The following is an 18,138-nucleotide window of genomic DNA, read 5'->3' on the forward strand; positions in this document are numbered from 1 at the left end:
TAAAAAATGAAGAAAAACCTTTGACCAGTAATGTATATCCAGCCAATATACTGTATCTTTATGGAGTAGAATTCAGTAGAGTTGTCTTGAAGGTATGGAAACCATGTTGTGTGGCAAAGAAGTGGCAGAGTAAAAAAAAAACACCATAAATGAGAAGACTAAGAGATAATCAAGGAAAGAAATGTAAAAAGAGCGTGATTACTCTCCCCACTCATTCCTGAGTTGGGTGCTTTTGTCCTCGTCCAAATGGGAGTGCCTGGTGTTGGGTCCTGTTCCCGGGAGAGTGCCTCCCCCAGTATCAAAATCAAATGTTATTTGTCACATGCACTTAATACAACAGGTGTAGAACTTACACACACTAACACATACAGTAAAATGTGTGTATCTGTATTCTGACTATCCCAGTACCTCCCTCCGCTATGTTATGCTCTGGACATTATATGTATCAAAGAAGTAGATACATAAGAAGTAGAAAATAAGCATCAAATAATGGTATGGTATAGAGGTCCTGGATGGCAGGAAGCTTGGCCCCGGTGATGTACTGCGGTCGGAGGCAGAGCAGTTGATCTGAGGACCCATGCCAAATCTTTTCAGTCTCCTGAGGGGGAATAGGTTTTGTCGTGCCCTCTTCACGACTGCCTTGGTGTGCTTGAACCATGTTAGTTTGTTGGTGATGTGGATGCCAAGGAACTTGAAGCTTTCAACTTGCTCCACTACAGCCCCGTCAATGAGAATGGGGGTGTGCTCGGTCCTCCTTTTCCAGGAGTCCACAATCATCTCCTTTGTCTTGATCATGTTGAGGGAGAGGTTGCCAGTCCTGGCACCACACGGCCAAGTCTCTGACCTCCTCCCTATGTGCAGTCTCATTGTTGTCGGTGATCAGACCTACCACTGTTGTGTCATCAGCAAACTTAATGACGGTGTTTGAGTCATGCCTGGCTGTGCAGTCATGAGTGAACAGGGAGTACAGGGGGGGGGGGGACTGAGCACGATGGGCCTTCGTGTTGAGAATCAGTGTGGCGGATGTGTTATTACCTACCCTTACCACCTGGGGGCAGCCCGTCAGGAAGTCTCGGATCCAGTTGCAGAGGGAGGTGTTTAGTCCCATGGTCCTTAGTTCAGTGATGCGCTTTGAGTGCACTATGGTGTTGAACGCTGAGCTGTAGTCAATGAATAGCATTCTCACATAGTTGTTCCTTTTGTCCAGGTGGGAAAGGGCTGTGTGGAGTGCAATAGAGATTGCATCATCTGTGGATCTGTTGGTGCGGTATCCAAATTGGAGTGGGTCTAGGGTTTCTGGGATAATGGTGTTGATGTGGGCCATGACCAGCCTTTCAAAGCATTTCATGGCTACAGATGTGAGTGCTACGGGTCGGTAGTCTTTTAGGCAGGTTACGTTAGTGTTCTTTGGCACAGCGACTATGGTGGTCTGCTTGAAACGTGTTGGATAGAGTTATGATCAGATTTGCCAAATGGAAGGTGAGGGATTGTGATTGCCTAGTCACTTTTACTCCTACCTACATGTACACATTACCTAAACTACTTGGTACCCCTGCACATTGACTCGATACCAGTGCTCCTTGTAGCCTTGTTATTGTTATTTTATTGTGCTTCTATTTCCTTTTTTTAATTAGCACATTTTTTTTAACTCTGAATTGTTGGGAAAGGGCATAAGTAAGCATTTCACAGTAAAGTCTACACCTGTTGAATTCGGCGCATGTGACAAATACAATTTGATTTGAGCTAGCTAGCTAACGTCAGCTATGTTAGCGATAATGGTGAAAATGATTATCAATATTTACATAACCAGCAATCTATGGCCTAGCTTACCTCTATACTCACCATCAGTGGGGACCAACAAACTCCAACCACCTATAACAAACTCCAACCACCTATAACAAACTCCAACCACCTATAACAAACTCCAACCACCTATAACAAACTCCAACCACCTATAACAAACTCCAACAACCTATAACAAACTCCAACCACCTATTCCTCATGAAAGGGTCCTTCGGCACGGCATGCAAACCACAGTTAGTCAATTCGTATAGGGCTTTTCAGTCTCAAATGGCTGTAACCTTTGAAATTGTTGGGGGCGATGAAACAACAGAGCCCCATTCAATGAAGGGAAGCGAAGTGGGCAGAGGGGTGATTTGCACGTGGAGCTTGGCAAAAGGGGGCATGATTTGTTGACATAATTGTATTCCATTTACTCGTTGTGACACACCGAGGTTCCAAATTCCATTTTAGACAAAACTTACTTTATGTGTTTGTATTCCATTTTGACACTAGAATAAACGTTTCTGACTCATATTGATGGCACATACGCTGTTTTCAAAGGAATTAGTTGGTGTTTAGGGGCAGTCACTCTCTTTAACCTGACTTTCCATTGCAACCAATTCATTTCCAGGTTGACTGAGTAAATCTCTTTAACCTGCGTGGTATCACCTGTCAGACAACTTAAACATGGATATGAGGGTATGTGTTCTGTTTGACAGGATATTCAGACAATTCTCAGAAAGACTGGCAACTAAATGACAGAAACTTGCCTTGCTTAACATTACAGAACTGGAATGTTGCACCTGATCCCCCTGAAGTAAATGAGAATACACACACACACACACATACACACACACACACACACACACACACACACACACACACACACACACACACACACACACACACACACACACACACACACACACAGTTTCGGTTGGGTCCCTGGGATTGGAAGTTAAAATCTTAAATACTGATAATAAAAGAGCATTACATAAGAAAACTATAATCCTTTATAGTAGGTACTGTATGTTTCCATCCAATTGGCATCTGATTTTTATGCGAATATTCAAAGAATTTGCATAAAGAAAATGTGCATTTTCCCAACAGACCTGTGTTTCCACCAAGCTGACTTGTTCCAGGTAACAATCCGTGTGTGATGACGTAGTGCACACAAATGTACTTTTTCACTGAAGTTTTCATGTATCAAATAAAAATCTAGTTTGATGCGTTTACATCACATTCACAACTATCACAACTATAACTACTATGGTTGGGAGATGGAGAGATACTGTTTGTGTGGGGAAGGGGGGCTGTAAAAGTCGACCATCTTATAATTGGCTCTTTGATGGAAGGGAAAGGGGGGATATCCTATACCCCAAGCTTATGAATAGGCCTGGGTTTTTTCTCACACTGAAATATACCGTAGCCTCTGAAACCAGGGACAGGCTTTCAACAATAGCTCATTGTAGAGTGAAGAGACACTTTCCAGTACACTGTACACTCTAGAATAATCAGCCCCTGTCCCCAAAGCCTTTTAAAACTCCTTTCACTCTCTCGGTCACAGACACGCACATTCCAGACTTTTTTTAATGAAATCATGTGAATGTGTTCATGCGTAAATGTGTTATTCCAAATGTAGGGCAAACAGGGCCTCATACGCTGTTGATTTGCTATTATTTTTGCACAGAATAACTGGTTCCGTGTTTACATTGACCAAGCTCCAACATAAGACGACTTGATATACCTTAAGTTCTGAGGAACTGAGAAAACACATTAGTCTGGAAGTTTACCCAGATAATGTGGAGAATTTGATTAAGAAATTGTCCTTTTTCATAATGTGTAAATGAAAGAAAAGCAAAAGAGGATGGAAAAACAAAAGGAACATTCTCTGAAGTTTCTTGGTGCCAAGTCTCACACACGCCAAAGGCATTCTCTTGAAAAGACCGTTAGTCTCCTTCCTCCGGAGAAGGAAATCTGCCCAGCCAGTCTGTGTTTTCCTGCAAACATAGCAACTGACCAATGAAAACGCTGAGAGGGGCTGACTGTAATCCACCACTCATGTGACTACTGAATGATTTACCAAGAATGGCCCCTCCTTCCTTCACCTGCCCCTCCCCACTGACGTGATTCACTGGGCTGCCGGGGGAGGGAAGGATTTTGTAACACAGAAACTGGGAAGTGCCTTAGCAGGGCAGTCCAGTTCAGGCAGCCCTAAGAGAAGGAGTGAGAGCGATAAAGAGCGAGTATGTCTGACAGGTGGTTAAGTCTCCCACATTGCTGTGCTCTGGAATGCCGTAGTTTGGGGAGATAAGAATAAGCCATCACATCGTAGTAGGAGCAACGGCAGCACTGAGAGCTGTATCAGAAACGGCACCATGAAGGGCCAGGTAGTTAATGGCTTCCAGGCTGAGATTGGACCCTTGGACTGGAACTACGGCACTGGGATGCCCCCTCGGAGGGGCAAGAGTATGGAAGAGTTAGGGAATTGTGGCTGTGACAGGGAGATGATGGTCCGTCTGCAACAGCAACAACAGTTCCAGCAGAAGCAGCAACAGGTGGTTGGATACCACGGTTATAAGCTAGCTCCAGTGCTGCCCCCTGAACCGATGGCAGCTCCAAAGTCTGTGCCAACTCCTTGGCCAGGGCATTGGGACTACCAGACCAACCTGAGGCAGGGGAATGCCGGTCGGAAGGCCAGCTGGGAGTATGAGGACTATGACAGAGTGCCCTATAGAGACACAAGGCCTCAAAGCAGGGGCCTTTATTTCCGCTCTGCCTCAGATAATGGCCACCTGGAACCCAGGAGAGTGCAAGAGTGGTCTGGTAACCATTGCTTCTACCCAGGCCCGGAGGACCACAACTACCAGGAGCACAACCGAGAGACACAAATCAAGGATTACAAGGATGTCCACAGAAGTCAGGCGCAGTATGACATAGACAGGGACAAATATGACCACAAAGAGGAGTATCCCTACAAACAGTGTGACCTCTATAAAGACAGAGATGGGGACCACTATGACTGCAAAAAACAGGACTATTGGGACCTGGGAAAAGAGTTTTATCAAGAACATGACCGTTATGATCGCAAAGAGTCAGACCAGTATGATCACACAGACCGGTACAACCCTAGGGATATAGGCCACCATGACCGCAAAGATGGTGCCCAGTACGACCTTAAAGATCAGGAATATTTTGACCGCAGGAGACCGATCAAGAATGACCACACAGAAAATGATTATTTGGACTACAGACAAGACGATAGGAAAGAGGACCACTACGTAAAATATCACTTGGTTCGCAGGGAGGATTATTATGACCGTAAAGAGAAGACCCATTATGAGCGCAGAGAAAATGACCACTATGACCAAAAGGATAAGGACCACTATTTGCTTAGAAAGAGTGATAGTTATGACCACAGGAAAAAGGACCACTACAACTACAAAGGAAAGGACCACTGGGATCGCAGAGAAAAGGACCACTGTGATCACAAGGAAAAGGACCACTATGATCGTAAGGAAGAAGACCATTACAGGGATTTGCGATCATTATCTATGGACTCCAGATATGAGGAATACCCCAGCAGTGGGAAGCACTGTGAAGAATGGTTTGAGGACCAGTACCACAATCAGCCCGAACGGGAGCGACGGTCCTACGACCGTCACCTGTGCCACAACAAGGACAGTGAAAATGGGTCCCAACTGGATTCTGGTAGCCTCATGGGAACCATGAACCAACCCAGGCGGGCACGTAAGCCCCTCTACATGGGCTCCCTTGACCGTAACAGTTTCTACAGGAAGACCGCCCCCAGCGCTCTGCGGAGGTCAGAGTTTGCCATCAACAGTAAGCTGAAACAAGGTAAACATCTTTGTGCTGGGAAGGATTCAGGTATGTAAAGTAGGCAGAGGGCAGAACATGGGGTTATAGGAAGTTTTCCTCTTTATTACTGATCTAGGATCAGCTTTCCTGACACCAATCCATTGAGCGCTTACAAAATAAAAAATGTGTTTTTGGGGAGCAACCCAGCCGCCCAGCAACAACGAGTCACCAGTTCATTTCCACTCACGATTGGATCATAGGAAAATTTCACCAAGATTGAATTGTAAGCCACGATTGTAATGTGAAGTGTGCTGTATTTTCCAAAGTCTCAAACTCAGACAAATGACCTTTAGTTGCACTTACAATGGACGTCTAAAGTGGTGTGACCTCATTTATTAAAACGTTGCATACATACAAAATATACCCCAAAACGTTTCCACTCATTTATAATAACTGACACTTGACGTTAGAATGTTCTTACCCCCACGCAAACTTTAGACCATCCTACAAAATAAATAGAGATACTATTCGTCCCATCTCTTATTTAATTGTACCTACTTCATCGTAGTAAATAGAAAAGCTATTTCAAGTGTTTTGCTCTATATGATCCTTCCCGTTTTTATACCTACACATTCTCTTCAGAAATGGCAGATATTTAGTAGGCAACTTTTATAAATGAGGCCAAGGTGCTCACTCACTCTCCAGGCATGTGTGTGTCAGGCATAGTCTGAGGCTTGTAGCGCGTGGTGGTTTCGCCTATTGTCTTAGGAAGGTGAACCTGAAAGTATTTTAGGGCGGAGGAACCAGTGAAGCAGGTTATGTTGGTTCTTGGTTTTTGTTGGCTCCTTTTCTCCTCTGTCTCTCTCTCTGTGTCTGTCTCTCTCTCTGTGTCTGTCTCTCTCTCTGTGTCTATCTCTCTCTCTGTGTCTGTCTCTCTCTCTGTGTCTGTCTCTCTCTCTGTGTCTGTCTCTCTCTCTGTGTCTGTCTCTCTCTCTGTGTCTGTCTCTCTCTCTGTGTCTGTCTCTCTCTCTGTGTCTGTCTCTCTCTCTGTCTGTTTCTATCTTCAAATCTGCACAGAAGTAGTGGCATTTTTCATCAGTCTCTTGCTCGGGTGTTTGACATGACTCATTCCATTGCTGTCTTAAAGGGATAGTTCACCCAAATGACTAAATTGCATATTGGTTTCCGTACCCTGTAAGCAAGTTATAGACGACGTAAGACACCAATCCATGCTTTGTTTTTGTTACCTGGCCACTGTTTCCAAAGGCACAAATCCAATGCAAGTTATTGATACCAATATTTGCATTTTTCACACTTTTTGTCGTATGGGTGAACTACCCATTTAATGGTGGGGCTGCTCTTAGACGCTCTGTCAAAGTAGGACTTTGTCCTGGCTGGATGGAATGTCTTTGGCAGGTGTTAAGCACCGCAGATTACCATTGTATCACCGTTCAGGTGAACTGAGTGAGTATTTGTGTGTGCATGCCTAAATATGTCAGAGCAAGGAGAGAGCACTTCTCAGGAGTTTGCTTCTTAGAACAAGCAGTGCTCAACACAGTGCTCAACACAGCCTGGGACCAGACAGAACTCACTACCTTCTCTCCCCCCCCAAACACACACACTGACCATGCTTCCAACCAGTAATCCCTAACGTCAACATATGTCAGAGCAAGGAGAGAGCACTTCTCAGGAGTTTGCTTCTTAGAACAAGCAGTGCTCAACACAGTGCTCAACACAGCCTGGGACCAGACAGAACTCACTACCTTCTCTCCCCCCCCAAACACACACACTGACCATGCTTCCAACCAGTAATCCCTAACGTCAACATAGTGAGGAGGAAGAGAAGGCAGTGAGTTCTGTCTGGTCCCAGGCTGTTTTGAACACTAGGTTGACTCCTCCACAGAGGGACTGAATTTCAAGTTGCGTGTACCAAGAGTGTGCGTGCGTGTTGGTCTGTGGAGGTGCCTGTTGCTGGTCTCCGTAGTAATCCAGGCGCAGCAGCTGCTGATGGGCAGATGGGGGATTAATCAGAAACTCCTTAGACAACATTCTCACAACATTCTCACAACATTCTGTCGAGGGGCCAGCCTGGCAGACAAATACCCCAGGTCTCGAGCCGAGGAGGGAATTAGCCAGCTAATGTAGGTCAGAAACACTGCACAAGCTCTCTGACACAAACACTGACATCTGGTCTCTCTCTCACACACACACACACACACACACACACACACACACACACACACACGTATTCCTGTTACATGTATTTGAAATAACTTCACTATCTGCTGGTACATTCCCTCATTTGTTTTTACACAAATCAACAAGCTAGTTAGCACATTATCTTGTGAAACTGTTGAAGAAGCTAGCCAGATTTGCCAAATAACAGACTATAATGTCTTCTACAGTGGCACTTACTTTGCAATGTGCAGAATACAATCACTCACTCATCGGGGGAGATTTCTTCTCAACAGCTGATCTGCACTCATTTTTGAGAATTGATACAAAAGGCCCATAGACCTCTGGGGCAGCGTTGGGGCACTTAAAAAAAATAAAACATTTCTTAAGTTTTGCAATGCGCTGAAAACTTCTCGCGTGCTTGACTATGATGTTGATTGTCTCTGATTTTTACAGTGTTCTAAAGTTCAATTTACCATAGGAATCAAAATCTATATCAGTGTATTGCAAGAGGAATATTGCTGTGTTTCTCAAACTTCTCAATACAGGTTTTGATTGAACAGGACCTGGTATTTGTAATTTCATTTGCTGAACTAGAGCAAATCAATAGTCTTTTATCTCATCAATGGGAAGAAGGGTCATAAGACATTGAGTTTGACGTAACTCATGTAAGGTTTAAACATTTTTGTTCCACCTCGAATTCTAAATCCTTTGAACTTCAATTCAAACTTCTACATCTAACTTGGAAATTAGACTGTTAAAACTATTGTCATTTAATTTGACCTTCCATAAATGTTGTGTTATCAGTGCGTAAAATGATTGGCATCAGCATACTTTATTTACTGCAAGTACTTTGCTCAATGAAAGTAACTTCACAGTGCATGTTTTGAAAGAAACCCCAGTGGTCTGAAGTGAATTTGTGAGTGGATAGAAGTACTTTGCTCAATGAAAGTAACTTCACAGTGCATGTTTTGAAAGAAACCCCTGTGGTCTGAAGTGAATTTGTGAGTGGATAGAAGAAACACTGATGCAACTCAGTTCAGAGACACCCAACAAACAGCATTTGGAGTTTACAGTAGGGTTAACTAGAGAGACAAAATTGACCTTTAAGCTGTTGGAGTAAACAGAGGTATCCTACTGTCCAACATGTGGAGTGTCTTCCTTTCCTGTGGCCCATCTCACTGCTTGCTGAAACCAGTGTGGTGGAATTTTAATTATACTGTGGGCTCGAAGGAGTTTGTTTTACTTTCTCAGCTCTTGTGAACTTGTAGGGTCCATAATTACCAACTCTTGCTTACACCTTTTGGAACAAATAAGCTTGCTGTTAGTCACTTGTATTTCCGGGAACAAATAAATCAACCAATGAAAGAAGTAGACGCTAATAACACACCAACCAAAGGAATTTCCCAAAATAGGTCAACTTGTGTATAAAATAAGTGTAAAAAAAGGGACATGGAAATACAGTTGAAGTTGGAAGTTAGGTTGGAGTCATTAAAACAAATTAAAACAAATTTTTCAACCACTCCACACATTTCTTGTTAACAAACTATAGTTTTGGCAAATCGGTTAGGACATCTACTTTGTGCATGACACAAGTAATTTTTCCAACATTTGTTTACAGACAGATTATTTCACTTATAATTCACTGTATCACAATTCCAGTGGGTCAGAAGTTTACACACACTAAGTTGACTGTGCATTTAAACAGCTTGGGAAAATTCCAGAAAAATGATGTCATGGCTTTAGAAGCTTCTGATAGACTAATTGACATCATTTGAGTCAATTGGAGGTGTACCTGTGGATGTATTTCAAGGCCTACCTTCAAACTCAGTGCCTCTTTGCTTGACATCATGGGAATATCAAAAAGAAATCAGCCAAGACCTCAGGAAAAAAAAGTGTAGACCTCCACATGTCTGGTTCATCCTTGGGAGCAATTTCCAAATGCCTGAAGATACCACGTTCATCTGTGCAAACAATAGTACGCAAGTGTAAACACCATGGGACCACGCAGCCATCATACCGCTCAGGAAGGAGACGCATTCTGTCTCCTAGAGATGAACGTACTTTGGTGCGAAAAGTGCAAATCAATCCCAGAACAGCAGCAAAGGACCCCTGTGAAGATGCTGGAGGAAACAGGTACAAAAGTATCTATATCCACAGTAAAAACGAGGCCTATAGACAAGGTAGACAAGTTTATTTCACCTTTATTCAACCAGGTAGGCTATTTGAGAACATGTTCTCATTTGAAACTGCGACCTGGCCAAGACAAAGCAAAACAGTGCAGCACAAACAACAACACAGAGTTACATATGGAATAAACAAACATACAGTCAATAATAAAGTATCTATATCCACAGTAAAACGAGGCCTTTATTCGACATAACCTGAAAGGCCGCTCAGCAAGAAAGAAGTCATTGCTCCAAAACCGCCATAAAAAAGCCAGACTACGGTTTGCAACTGCACATGGGGACAAAGATTGTACTTTTGGGAGAAATGTCCTCTGGTCTGATGAAACAAAAATAGAACTGTTTGGCCATAATGACCATCGTTATGTTTGGAGGAAAAAGGGGGGGACTTGCAAGCCAAAGAACACCATCCCAACCGTGAAGCACGGGGGTGGTAGCATCATGTTGTGGAGGTGCTTTGCTGCAGGAGGGACTGGTGCACTTCACAAAATAGATGGCATCATGAGGAAAGGAAAATTATGTGGATATATTGACGCAACATCTCAAGACATCAGTCAGGAAGTTAAGATTGGTCGTAAATGGGTCTTCCAAATGGACAATGACCCCAGCATACTTCCAAAGTAATGGCAAAATGGCTTAAGGACAACAAAGTCAAGGTATTGGAGTGGCCATCACAAACATCACAAAGCCCTGACCTCAATCCTATAGAACATTTGTGGGCAGAACTGAAAAAGCGTGTGCGAGCAAGGAGGCTACAAACCTGACTCAGTTACACCAGCGCTGTCAGGAGGAATGGGACAAAATTCACCCAATTTATTGTGGGAAGCTTGTGGAAGGCTACCCAAAATGTTTCATCCAAGTTAAACAGTTTAAAGGCAATGCTACCAAATACTAATTGGGTGTATGTAAACTTCTGACCCACTGGGAATGTGATGAAAGAAATAAAAGCTTAAATAAATCATTCTCTCTACTATTATTCTTACATTTCACATTCTTAATTTATAAAGTGGTGATCCTAACTGACCTAAGATGGGGAATATTTACTAGGATTAAATGTCAGGAATTGTGAAAAACTGAGTTTAAATGCATTTGGCTAAGGTGTATGTAAACTTCCGACTTCAACTGTATATGGGCAACTTTAATGTATTGTGAGTTTCAGAATAGGAACAAGATGGCTCACATTCAGAGGAAGGCGCACATTCAGGGGAAGAATAGGCTCCACAAAGTCAGGATAGAGATTCAGCGGTTTGTATGATAACATTTTTTATATCTTTTTTTTATGTTTATACCTTAGTTTATGCAAGCCACAGACTGATAGACTATTTTAAAGAGAAGAAATGTACATGCTTAATTTTGGCATTGTGACTAGACTTGTACACTTTTTTCCCTTTAGCTTTTTTACTCTGTTCCACAATCTATAACTCCGTTCCAGCGAAGCCACTCCCCACACTCCAAAGCTTGGCTTGACTATAAGAGGCCCCCATGCTATTATGGTTGCCACAGCAACAGGGCGTTGTTGGGTGAACTTTGAGCACACAGCGCTTATTGTGCGCAACCTTCAACTTCACATTGAAACACAAACTCAGCAGGTGACCTCTAGGCAGTGTTGCATGTTCCACATAAAACTCAGGAATTCACAGATCACATTTATCAGAAAAAATGTTTGACTACATTTACCCCCCACAACAAAAATCTTTGTCTCAAATGAGTTTGTCATACAATGTTGCCAACTAATTTCTCTCTGTTATTTATCATTTAAATGTTGATATGAGACAATGCTGCAGTTCCTTATAACAGTTACACACAGACAGTGAGAGAAAAGAGTGGGAGAGAGAGAAATGTGGGACCTGTTTCAGCTCCTCAAGATGGTATTCAGCCTGTTGGAGGCGTAGTTGTGTCAGTTATTAGGCCTAGTTCCGAGTTAAAACGCAGAGCCTGGCTTGCAAATCAGACTGGACCAGGCATGTGTGTCAGAAGGGGAGTGTTGTGGGTGTTTATGTTGGCCCTGTCCAGAAACCACGCCTTTTCCCTAGACAGTGGGTCTATATCTGAAAACATTACACACCGTCAAATCCTTGCTTCCTCTGTCCTTGTTTTTTTGCATTCCTCACCTCCCGTCTTTCCCACTTTGAGAGGAGAGGACTGGAGAAAACAAGGATCAAGGAAGCAAGGACGAATGTTTTCAGATACAGCCTTGTTGCATGTGTGCATGCAGTTTTACAGATCTTACATACCCTCGCACATCATGTGCATACACTGAATTGCAAAACGACCCCTAGCCCCTACTACACCCAGTCTCTCATGTAGATCTGTGAAGATTGGATAGATGTTAAATATAGATATAAAATGGATACATGTATAATATATATATATATATATATATATATATAGATTGGATAGGTGTATAATATATATATATATATATATATATATATATATATATATATATATATATATATATATATATACAGTGCCTTGCGAAAGCATTCGGCCCCCTTGAACTTTGCGACCTTTTGCCACATTTCAGGCTTCAAACATAAAGATATAAAACTGTATTTTTTTGTGAAGAATTAACAACAAGTGGTTCAAACTTTTTTAACAAATCAAAAACTGAAAAATTGGGCGTGCAAAATTATTCAGCCCCCTTAAGTTAATACTTTGTAGCGCCACCTTTTGCTGCGATTACAGCTGTAAGTCGCTTGGGGTATGTCTCTATCAGTTTTGCACATCGAGAGACTGACATTTTTTCCCATTCCTCCTTGCAAAACAGCTCGAGCTCAGTGAGGTTGGATGGAGAGCATTTGTGAACAGCAGTTTTCAGTTCTTTCCACAGATTCTCGATTGGATTCAGGTCTGGACTTTGACTTGGCCATTCTAACACCTGGATATGTTTATTTTTGAACCATTCCATTGTAGATTTTGCTTTATGTTTTGGATCATTGTCTTGTTGGAAGACAAATCTCCGTCCCAGTCTCAGGTCTTTTGCAGACTCCATCAGGTTTTCTTCCAGAATGGTCCTGTATTTGGCTCCATCCATCTTCCCATCAATTTTAACCATCTTCCCTGTCCCTGCTGAAGAAAAGCAGGCCCAAACCATGATGCTGCCACCACCATGTTTGACAGTGGGGATGGTGTGTTCAGCTGTGTTGCTTTTACGCCAAACATAACGTTTTGCATTGTTGCCAAAAAGTTCAATTTTGGTTTCATCTGACCAGAGCACCTTCTTCCACATGTTTGGTGTGTCTCCCAGGTGGCTTGTGGCAAACTTTAAACGACACTTTTTATGGATATCTTTAAGAAATGGCTTTCTTCTTGCCACTCTTCCATAAAGGCCAGAATTGTGCAATATACGACTGATTGTTGTCCTATGGACAGAGTCTCCCACCTCAGCTGTAGATCTCTGCAGTTCATCCAGAGTGATCATGGGCCTCTTGGCTGCATCTCTGATCAGTCTTCTCCTTGTATGAGCTGAAAGTTTAGAGGGACGGCCAGGTCTTGGTAGATTTGCAGTGGTCTGATACTCCTTCCATTTCAATATTATCGCTTGCACAGTCCTCCTTGGGATGTTTAAAGCTTGGGAAATCTTTTTGTATCCAAATCCGGCTTTAAACTTCTTCACAACAGTATCTCGGACCTGCCTGGTGTGTTCCTTGTTCTTCATGATGCTCTCTGCGCTTTTAACGGACCTCTGAGACTATCACAGTGCAGGTGCATTTATACAGAGACTTGATTACACACAGGTGGATTGTATTTATCATCATTAGTCATTTAGGTCAACATTGGATCATTCAGAGATCCTCACTGAACTTCTGGAGAGAGTTTGCTGCACTGAAAGTAAAGGGGCTGAATAATTTTGCACGCCCAATTTTTCAGTTTTTCATTTGTTAAAAAAGTTTGAAATATCCAATAAATGTCGTTCCACTTCATGATTGTGTCCCACTTGTTGTTGATTCTTCACAAAAAAATACAGTTTTATATCTTTATGTTTGAAGCCTGAAATGTGGCAAAAGGTTGCATAGTTCAAGGGGGCCGAATACTTTCGCAAGGTACTGTATATAGATGGATGGATTGATTGGATAGACAAGGTTTTCACACACTGTTGCTGTTATTTTGGCCCATTCCTCCATGCAGATCTCCTCTAGAGCAGTGATGTTTTGGGGCTTTTGCTGGGCAACACGGACTTTCAACTCCCTCCAAAGATTTTCTATGGGGTTGAGATCTGGAAACTGGCTAGGCCACTCCAGGACCTTGAAATGCTTCTTACGAAGCCACTCCTTCGTTGCCCGGGCAGTGTGTTTGGGATCATTGTCATGCTGAAAGACCCAGCCACGTTTCATCTTCAATGCCCTTGCTGATGGAAGGAAGTTTTCACTCAAAATCTCACGATACATGGCCCCATTCATTCTTTCCTTTACACGGATCAGACGTCCTGGTCCCTTTGCAGAAAAACAGCCCCAAAGCATGATGTTTCCACCCCCATGCTTCACAGTAGGTATGGTGTTCTTTGGATGCAACTCAGCATTCTTTGTCCTCCAAACACGACAAGTTGAGTTTTTACCAAAAAGTTATATTTTGGTTTCATCTGACCATATGACATTCTCCCAATTGTCTTCTGGATCATCCAAATGCTCTCTAGCAAACTTCAGACGGGCCTGGACATGTACTGGCTTATGCAGGGGGACACGTCTGGCACTGCAGGATTTGAGTCCCTGGCGGCGTAGTGTGTTACTGATGGTAGGCTTTGTTACTTTGGTCCCAGCTCTCTGCAGGTCATTCACTAGGTCCCCCCGTGTGGTTCTGGGATTTTTGCTCACCGTTCTTGTGATCATTTTGACCCCACGGGGTGAGATCTTGCGTGGAGCCCCAGATCGAGGGAGATTATCAGTGGTCTTGTATGTCTTCCGTTTCCTAATAATTGCTCCCACAGTTGATTTCTCCAAACCAAGCTGCTTACCTATTGCAGATTCAGTCTTCCCAGCCTGGTGCAGGTCTACAATTTTGTTTCTGGTGTCCTTTGACAGCTCTCTGGTCTTGGCCATAGTGGAGTTTGGAGTGTGACTGTTTGCGGTTGTGGACAGGTGTCTTTTATACTGATAACAAGTTCAAACAGGTGCCATTAATACAGGTAACGAGTGGAGGACAGAGGAGCCTCTTCAAGAAGAAGTTACAGGTCTGTGAGAGCCAGAAATCTTGCTTGTTTGTAGGTGACCAAATACTTATTTTCCACCATCATTTGCAAATAAATTCATAAAAAATCCTACAATGTGATTTTCTGGATTTTTTTTCTCATTTTGTCTGTCATAGTTGAAGTGTACCTATGATGAAAATTACAGGACTCTCATCTTTTTTTAAGTGGGAGAACTTGCACAATTGGTGGCTGACTAAATACTTTTTTGCCCCACTGTATATAATACATAGATTGGATAGATGTATTATATATAGAGAGATTGGATAGGTATATATATAGAGAGAGATTGGATGGGTATATATATATATATATATATATAGATTGGATAGATGTATAATAGATGTATAATATATATATGTATATAGATTGGATAGATGTATAATAGATGTATAATTTATATATATAGATTGGATAGATGTATAATATATATATATATATATATATATAGATTGGATAGATGTATAATATATATATATATATATATATATATATATATATATATAGATTGAATAGATGTATAATATATATATTGATGTATAATATATATATATATAGATTGGATAGATGTATAATATATAGATTGGATAGATGTATAATATATAGATTGGATAGGTGTATAATGAATTATTAAGCATTGTAATGAAAGTTCTACAGGATTGGCTTGGGAGTATGTTCTAAGGGTCTTTTTGGTATTCAGAAACACTCACACAGTTTTTCTTCATGGCCATGAATAATCCAGTCCAGACATAAAGTCCAGTTCAAGTCTTTACTGTCCCCCGGGGTGTCTGCGTGCACTGGGTTGTGTCTAATCATGGAGGGTTTCCATTCATTCTCATGGTGATGTGGGAACAGAATAGAGCCTGTGCACTGAGACAAATAGAGAAATCCTTCCATGAGGCTAGATCAAGACAGGGAAACTACAAGTGGGACTGTACTTTGGAGAATAGGCTGCCTAGGAATGACTGGGCTGACTTGAACCTGTTTGTGGGAGTGTGTGGGCGTGGGGCAGGGTGGAGCAAAGGTGCTTGGCTACAGGTGGGTCTCTCTCTCTGTCTCTTTCCCTCTTTCATTCACTTAAATTCTCAGTTGAGATATCAATGTTAATGTTGGCCTTCACAATGGTAGCAGTACCTGTTCTCTGAACTTTTAAGAAACAAAGTCATTTTTTAAGATAAATATGCGCTGTATCGAAACATATCCAAGTTGAATGCCCCATCCTTGGCAAAGGACTGTTTGATCCAGAAGCATAACTTTCACTGGTGTTAAAAATGTGTCTTAACATTTCCCATCCAGTTCACATAGAGGATTTCCCATCCAGGTCACATAGAGGATTTCCCATCCAGTTTACATAGAGGATTTCCCATCCAGTTTACATAGAGGATTTCCCATCCAGTTCACATAGAGGATTTCCCATCCAGTTCACATAGAGGATTTCCCATCCAGTTCACATAGAGGATTTCCCATCCAGTTCACATAGAGGATTTCCCATCCAGTTTACATAGAGGATTTCCCATCCAGTTTACATAGAGGATATTTGTGCTCTACCTCTCATCTCAAGTTTGTCCTGCAACCCAGGCTTTCATGTGGTTCAGAGAACTAGCTTATTAAGTTAACTTGCATGAGACCTGAAGACACACATTTACGCGTCTAACACTTGTGGAGAAGTCTGTCTATAATAAAGCGCTGCTCTGCCTTCTTAACCACACTATCAACAAGGCAGGTCCTACAGGCCCTGGTTTTGTCGCACCTGGACTACTGTTCAGTCGTGTGGTCAGGTGCCACAGAGGGACTTAGGAAAATTGCAGTTGGCTCAGAACAGGACAGCACAGCTGGCCCTTAAAAGTACACAGAGAGCGAACATTAATGACATGCATGTCAATCTCTTATGGTACAAAGTAGAAGAGAGATTGATGTCTTCACTACTTGTTTTCGTAAGAGGTGTTGACAAACCGAATTCAAATTCAATCAAATTGTATTGGTCACATACACATGGTTAGCAGATAGCGAAATGCTTCTAGTTCCGACAGTGCAGTAATATCTAACAAGTAATCTAACAAATTCACAACAACTACCTTATACACGTAAATCTAAAGGGATGAATGAGAATATGTACATATAAATATATGGATGAGCCATGGCCGTGTGGCATAGGCATGATGCAGTAGATGGTATAGAGTACAGTATATACATATGAGAGGAGTAATGTAGGATATGTAGACATTATTTAAAGTGACTAGTGATACCTCAGCGCAGTTCATGTTGAGTGTACATAAAACTACAAGACCTGAGCATGTAAGCAAAGTATCTAAATCAAACTGGGCTACAAGGCAATAATATTAATGGGATGTCAAAGTTTATTCCCTGCCCTGTCACCCTCCTTTGTTTGTTTCGCAGTCCCTTTCCATTTTTCCTTTTTTAGCACGGATTCTGCATATAGCAGCTAGTTTGAGGACTTTTACTTGCTCACAATATGTTGTTGTCTCAACTACTTTGATTGAATGCACTTTCTTGTAAGTTTCTCAAAGAGCTCCTGACAATGATTGAATTGTTTTGAGCTGGAAGTGGGAACATCTGTGTATATTGGGTGTTGTGACTTTCATTAATTTGATGACTGTTATTTATTTAATACACTAACTATGTTTAATTGTTACCTAATTTTAAATGAATCATGTAACAATTAACTCATTAGGAATTTGGGGCATCACGTTAAAGAGTTACCATCTCTCGAATTAAACTCTATAAGGTCTTTACCTATAACATCCATAAAACAGCAAACATATTAATCATAACCTCTTGTCATATCATAGTTTTGAACAGTCGTAACCTCATGCATCTGCAAAAACCCCAGCCTTACTCATAATTCAGTACTACACAAAATGGTTTATTTATTTACTAGCTAACTTAATAATAACACAGGATTAACACACACACGGTATAGATTATTGACTAGAAACTTATTCCGCTAGGGACCTGTTTCCATCGTATTAA

General features: G+C 41.9%; 1 protein-coding gene across 2 annotated transcripts in view; it reads left to right on the forward strand.

Annotated features, from left to right (window-relative positions):
- The window catches only part of dnmbp (dynamin binding protein), a 119,717-nt gene that overhangs the window by 69,210 nt on the left and 32,369 nt on the right, over positions 1–18,138 (forward strand). The window contains exon 1 of one of the 2 annotated variants that reach the window (XM_021575456.3): positions 2,136–5,640. The exons of the other annotated variant lie outside the window; for it this stretch is intronic. Coding sequence (XP_021431131.3) covers positions 4,161–5,640 — 1,480 coding nt within the window. The 5' untranslated portion in view covers positions 2,136–4,160. Of the gene's footprint in view, positions 1–2,135; positions 5,641–18,138 lie in introns of those variants that run through there. 2 annotated transcript variants of the gene reach the window in all.

The sequence above is a fragment of the Oncorhynchus mykiss genome, chromosome 20 (genome assembly GCF_057628025.1).
Source record: "Oncorhynchus mykiss isolate SJ-2025 chromosome 20, ASM5762802v1, whole genome shotgun sequence".
NCBI classification, from domain to species: Eukaryota; Metazoa; Chordata; class Actinopteri; order Salmoniformes; family Salmonidae; genus Oncorhynchus; species Oncorhynchus mykiss.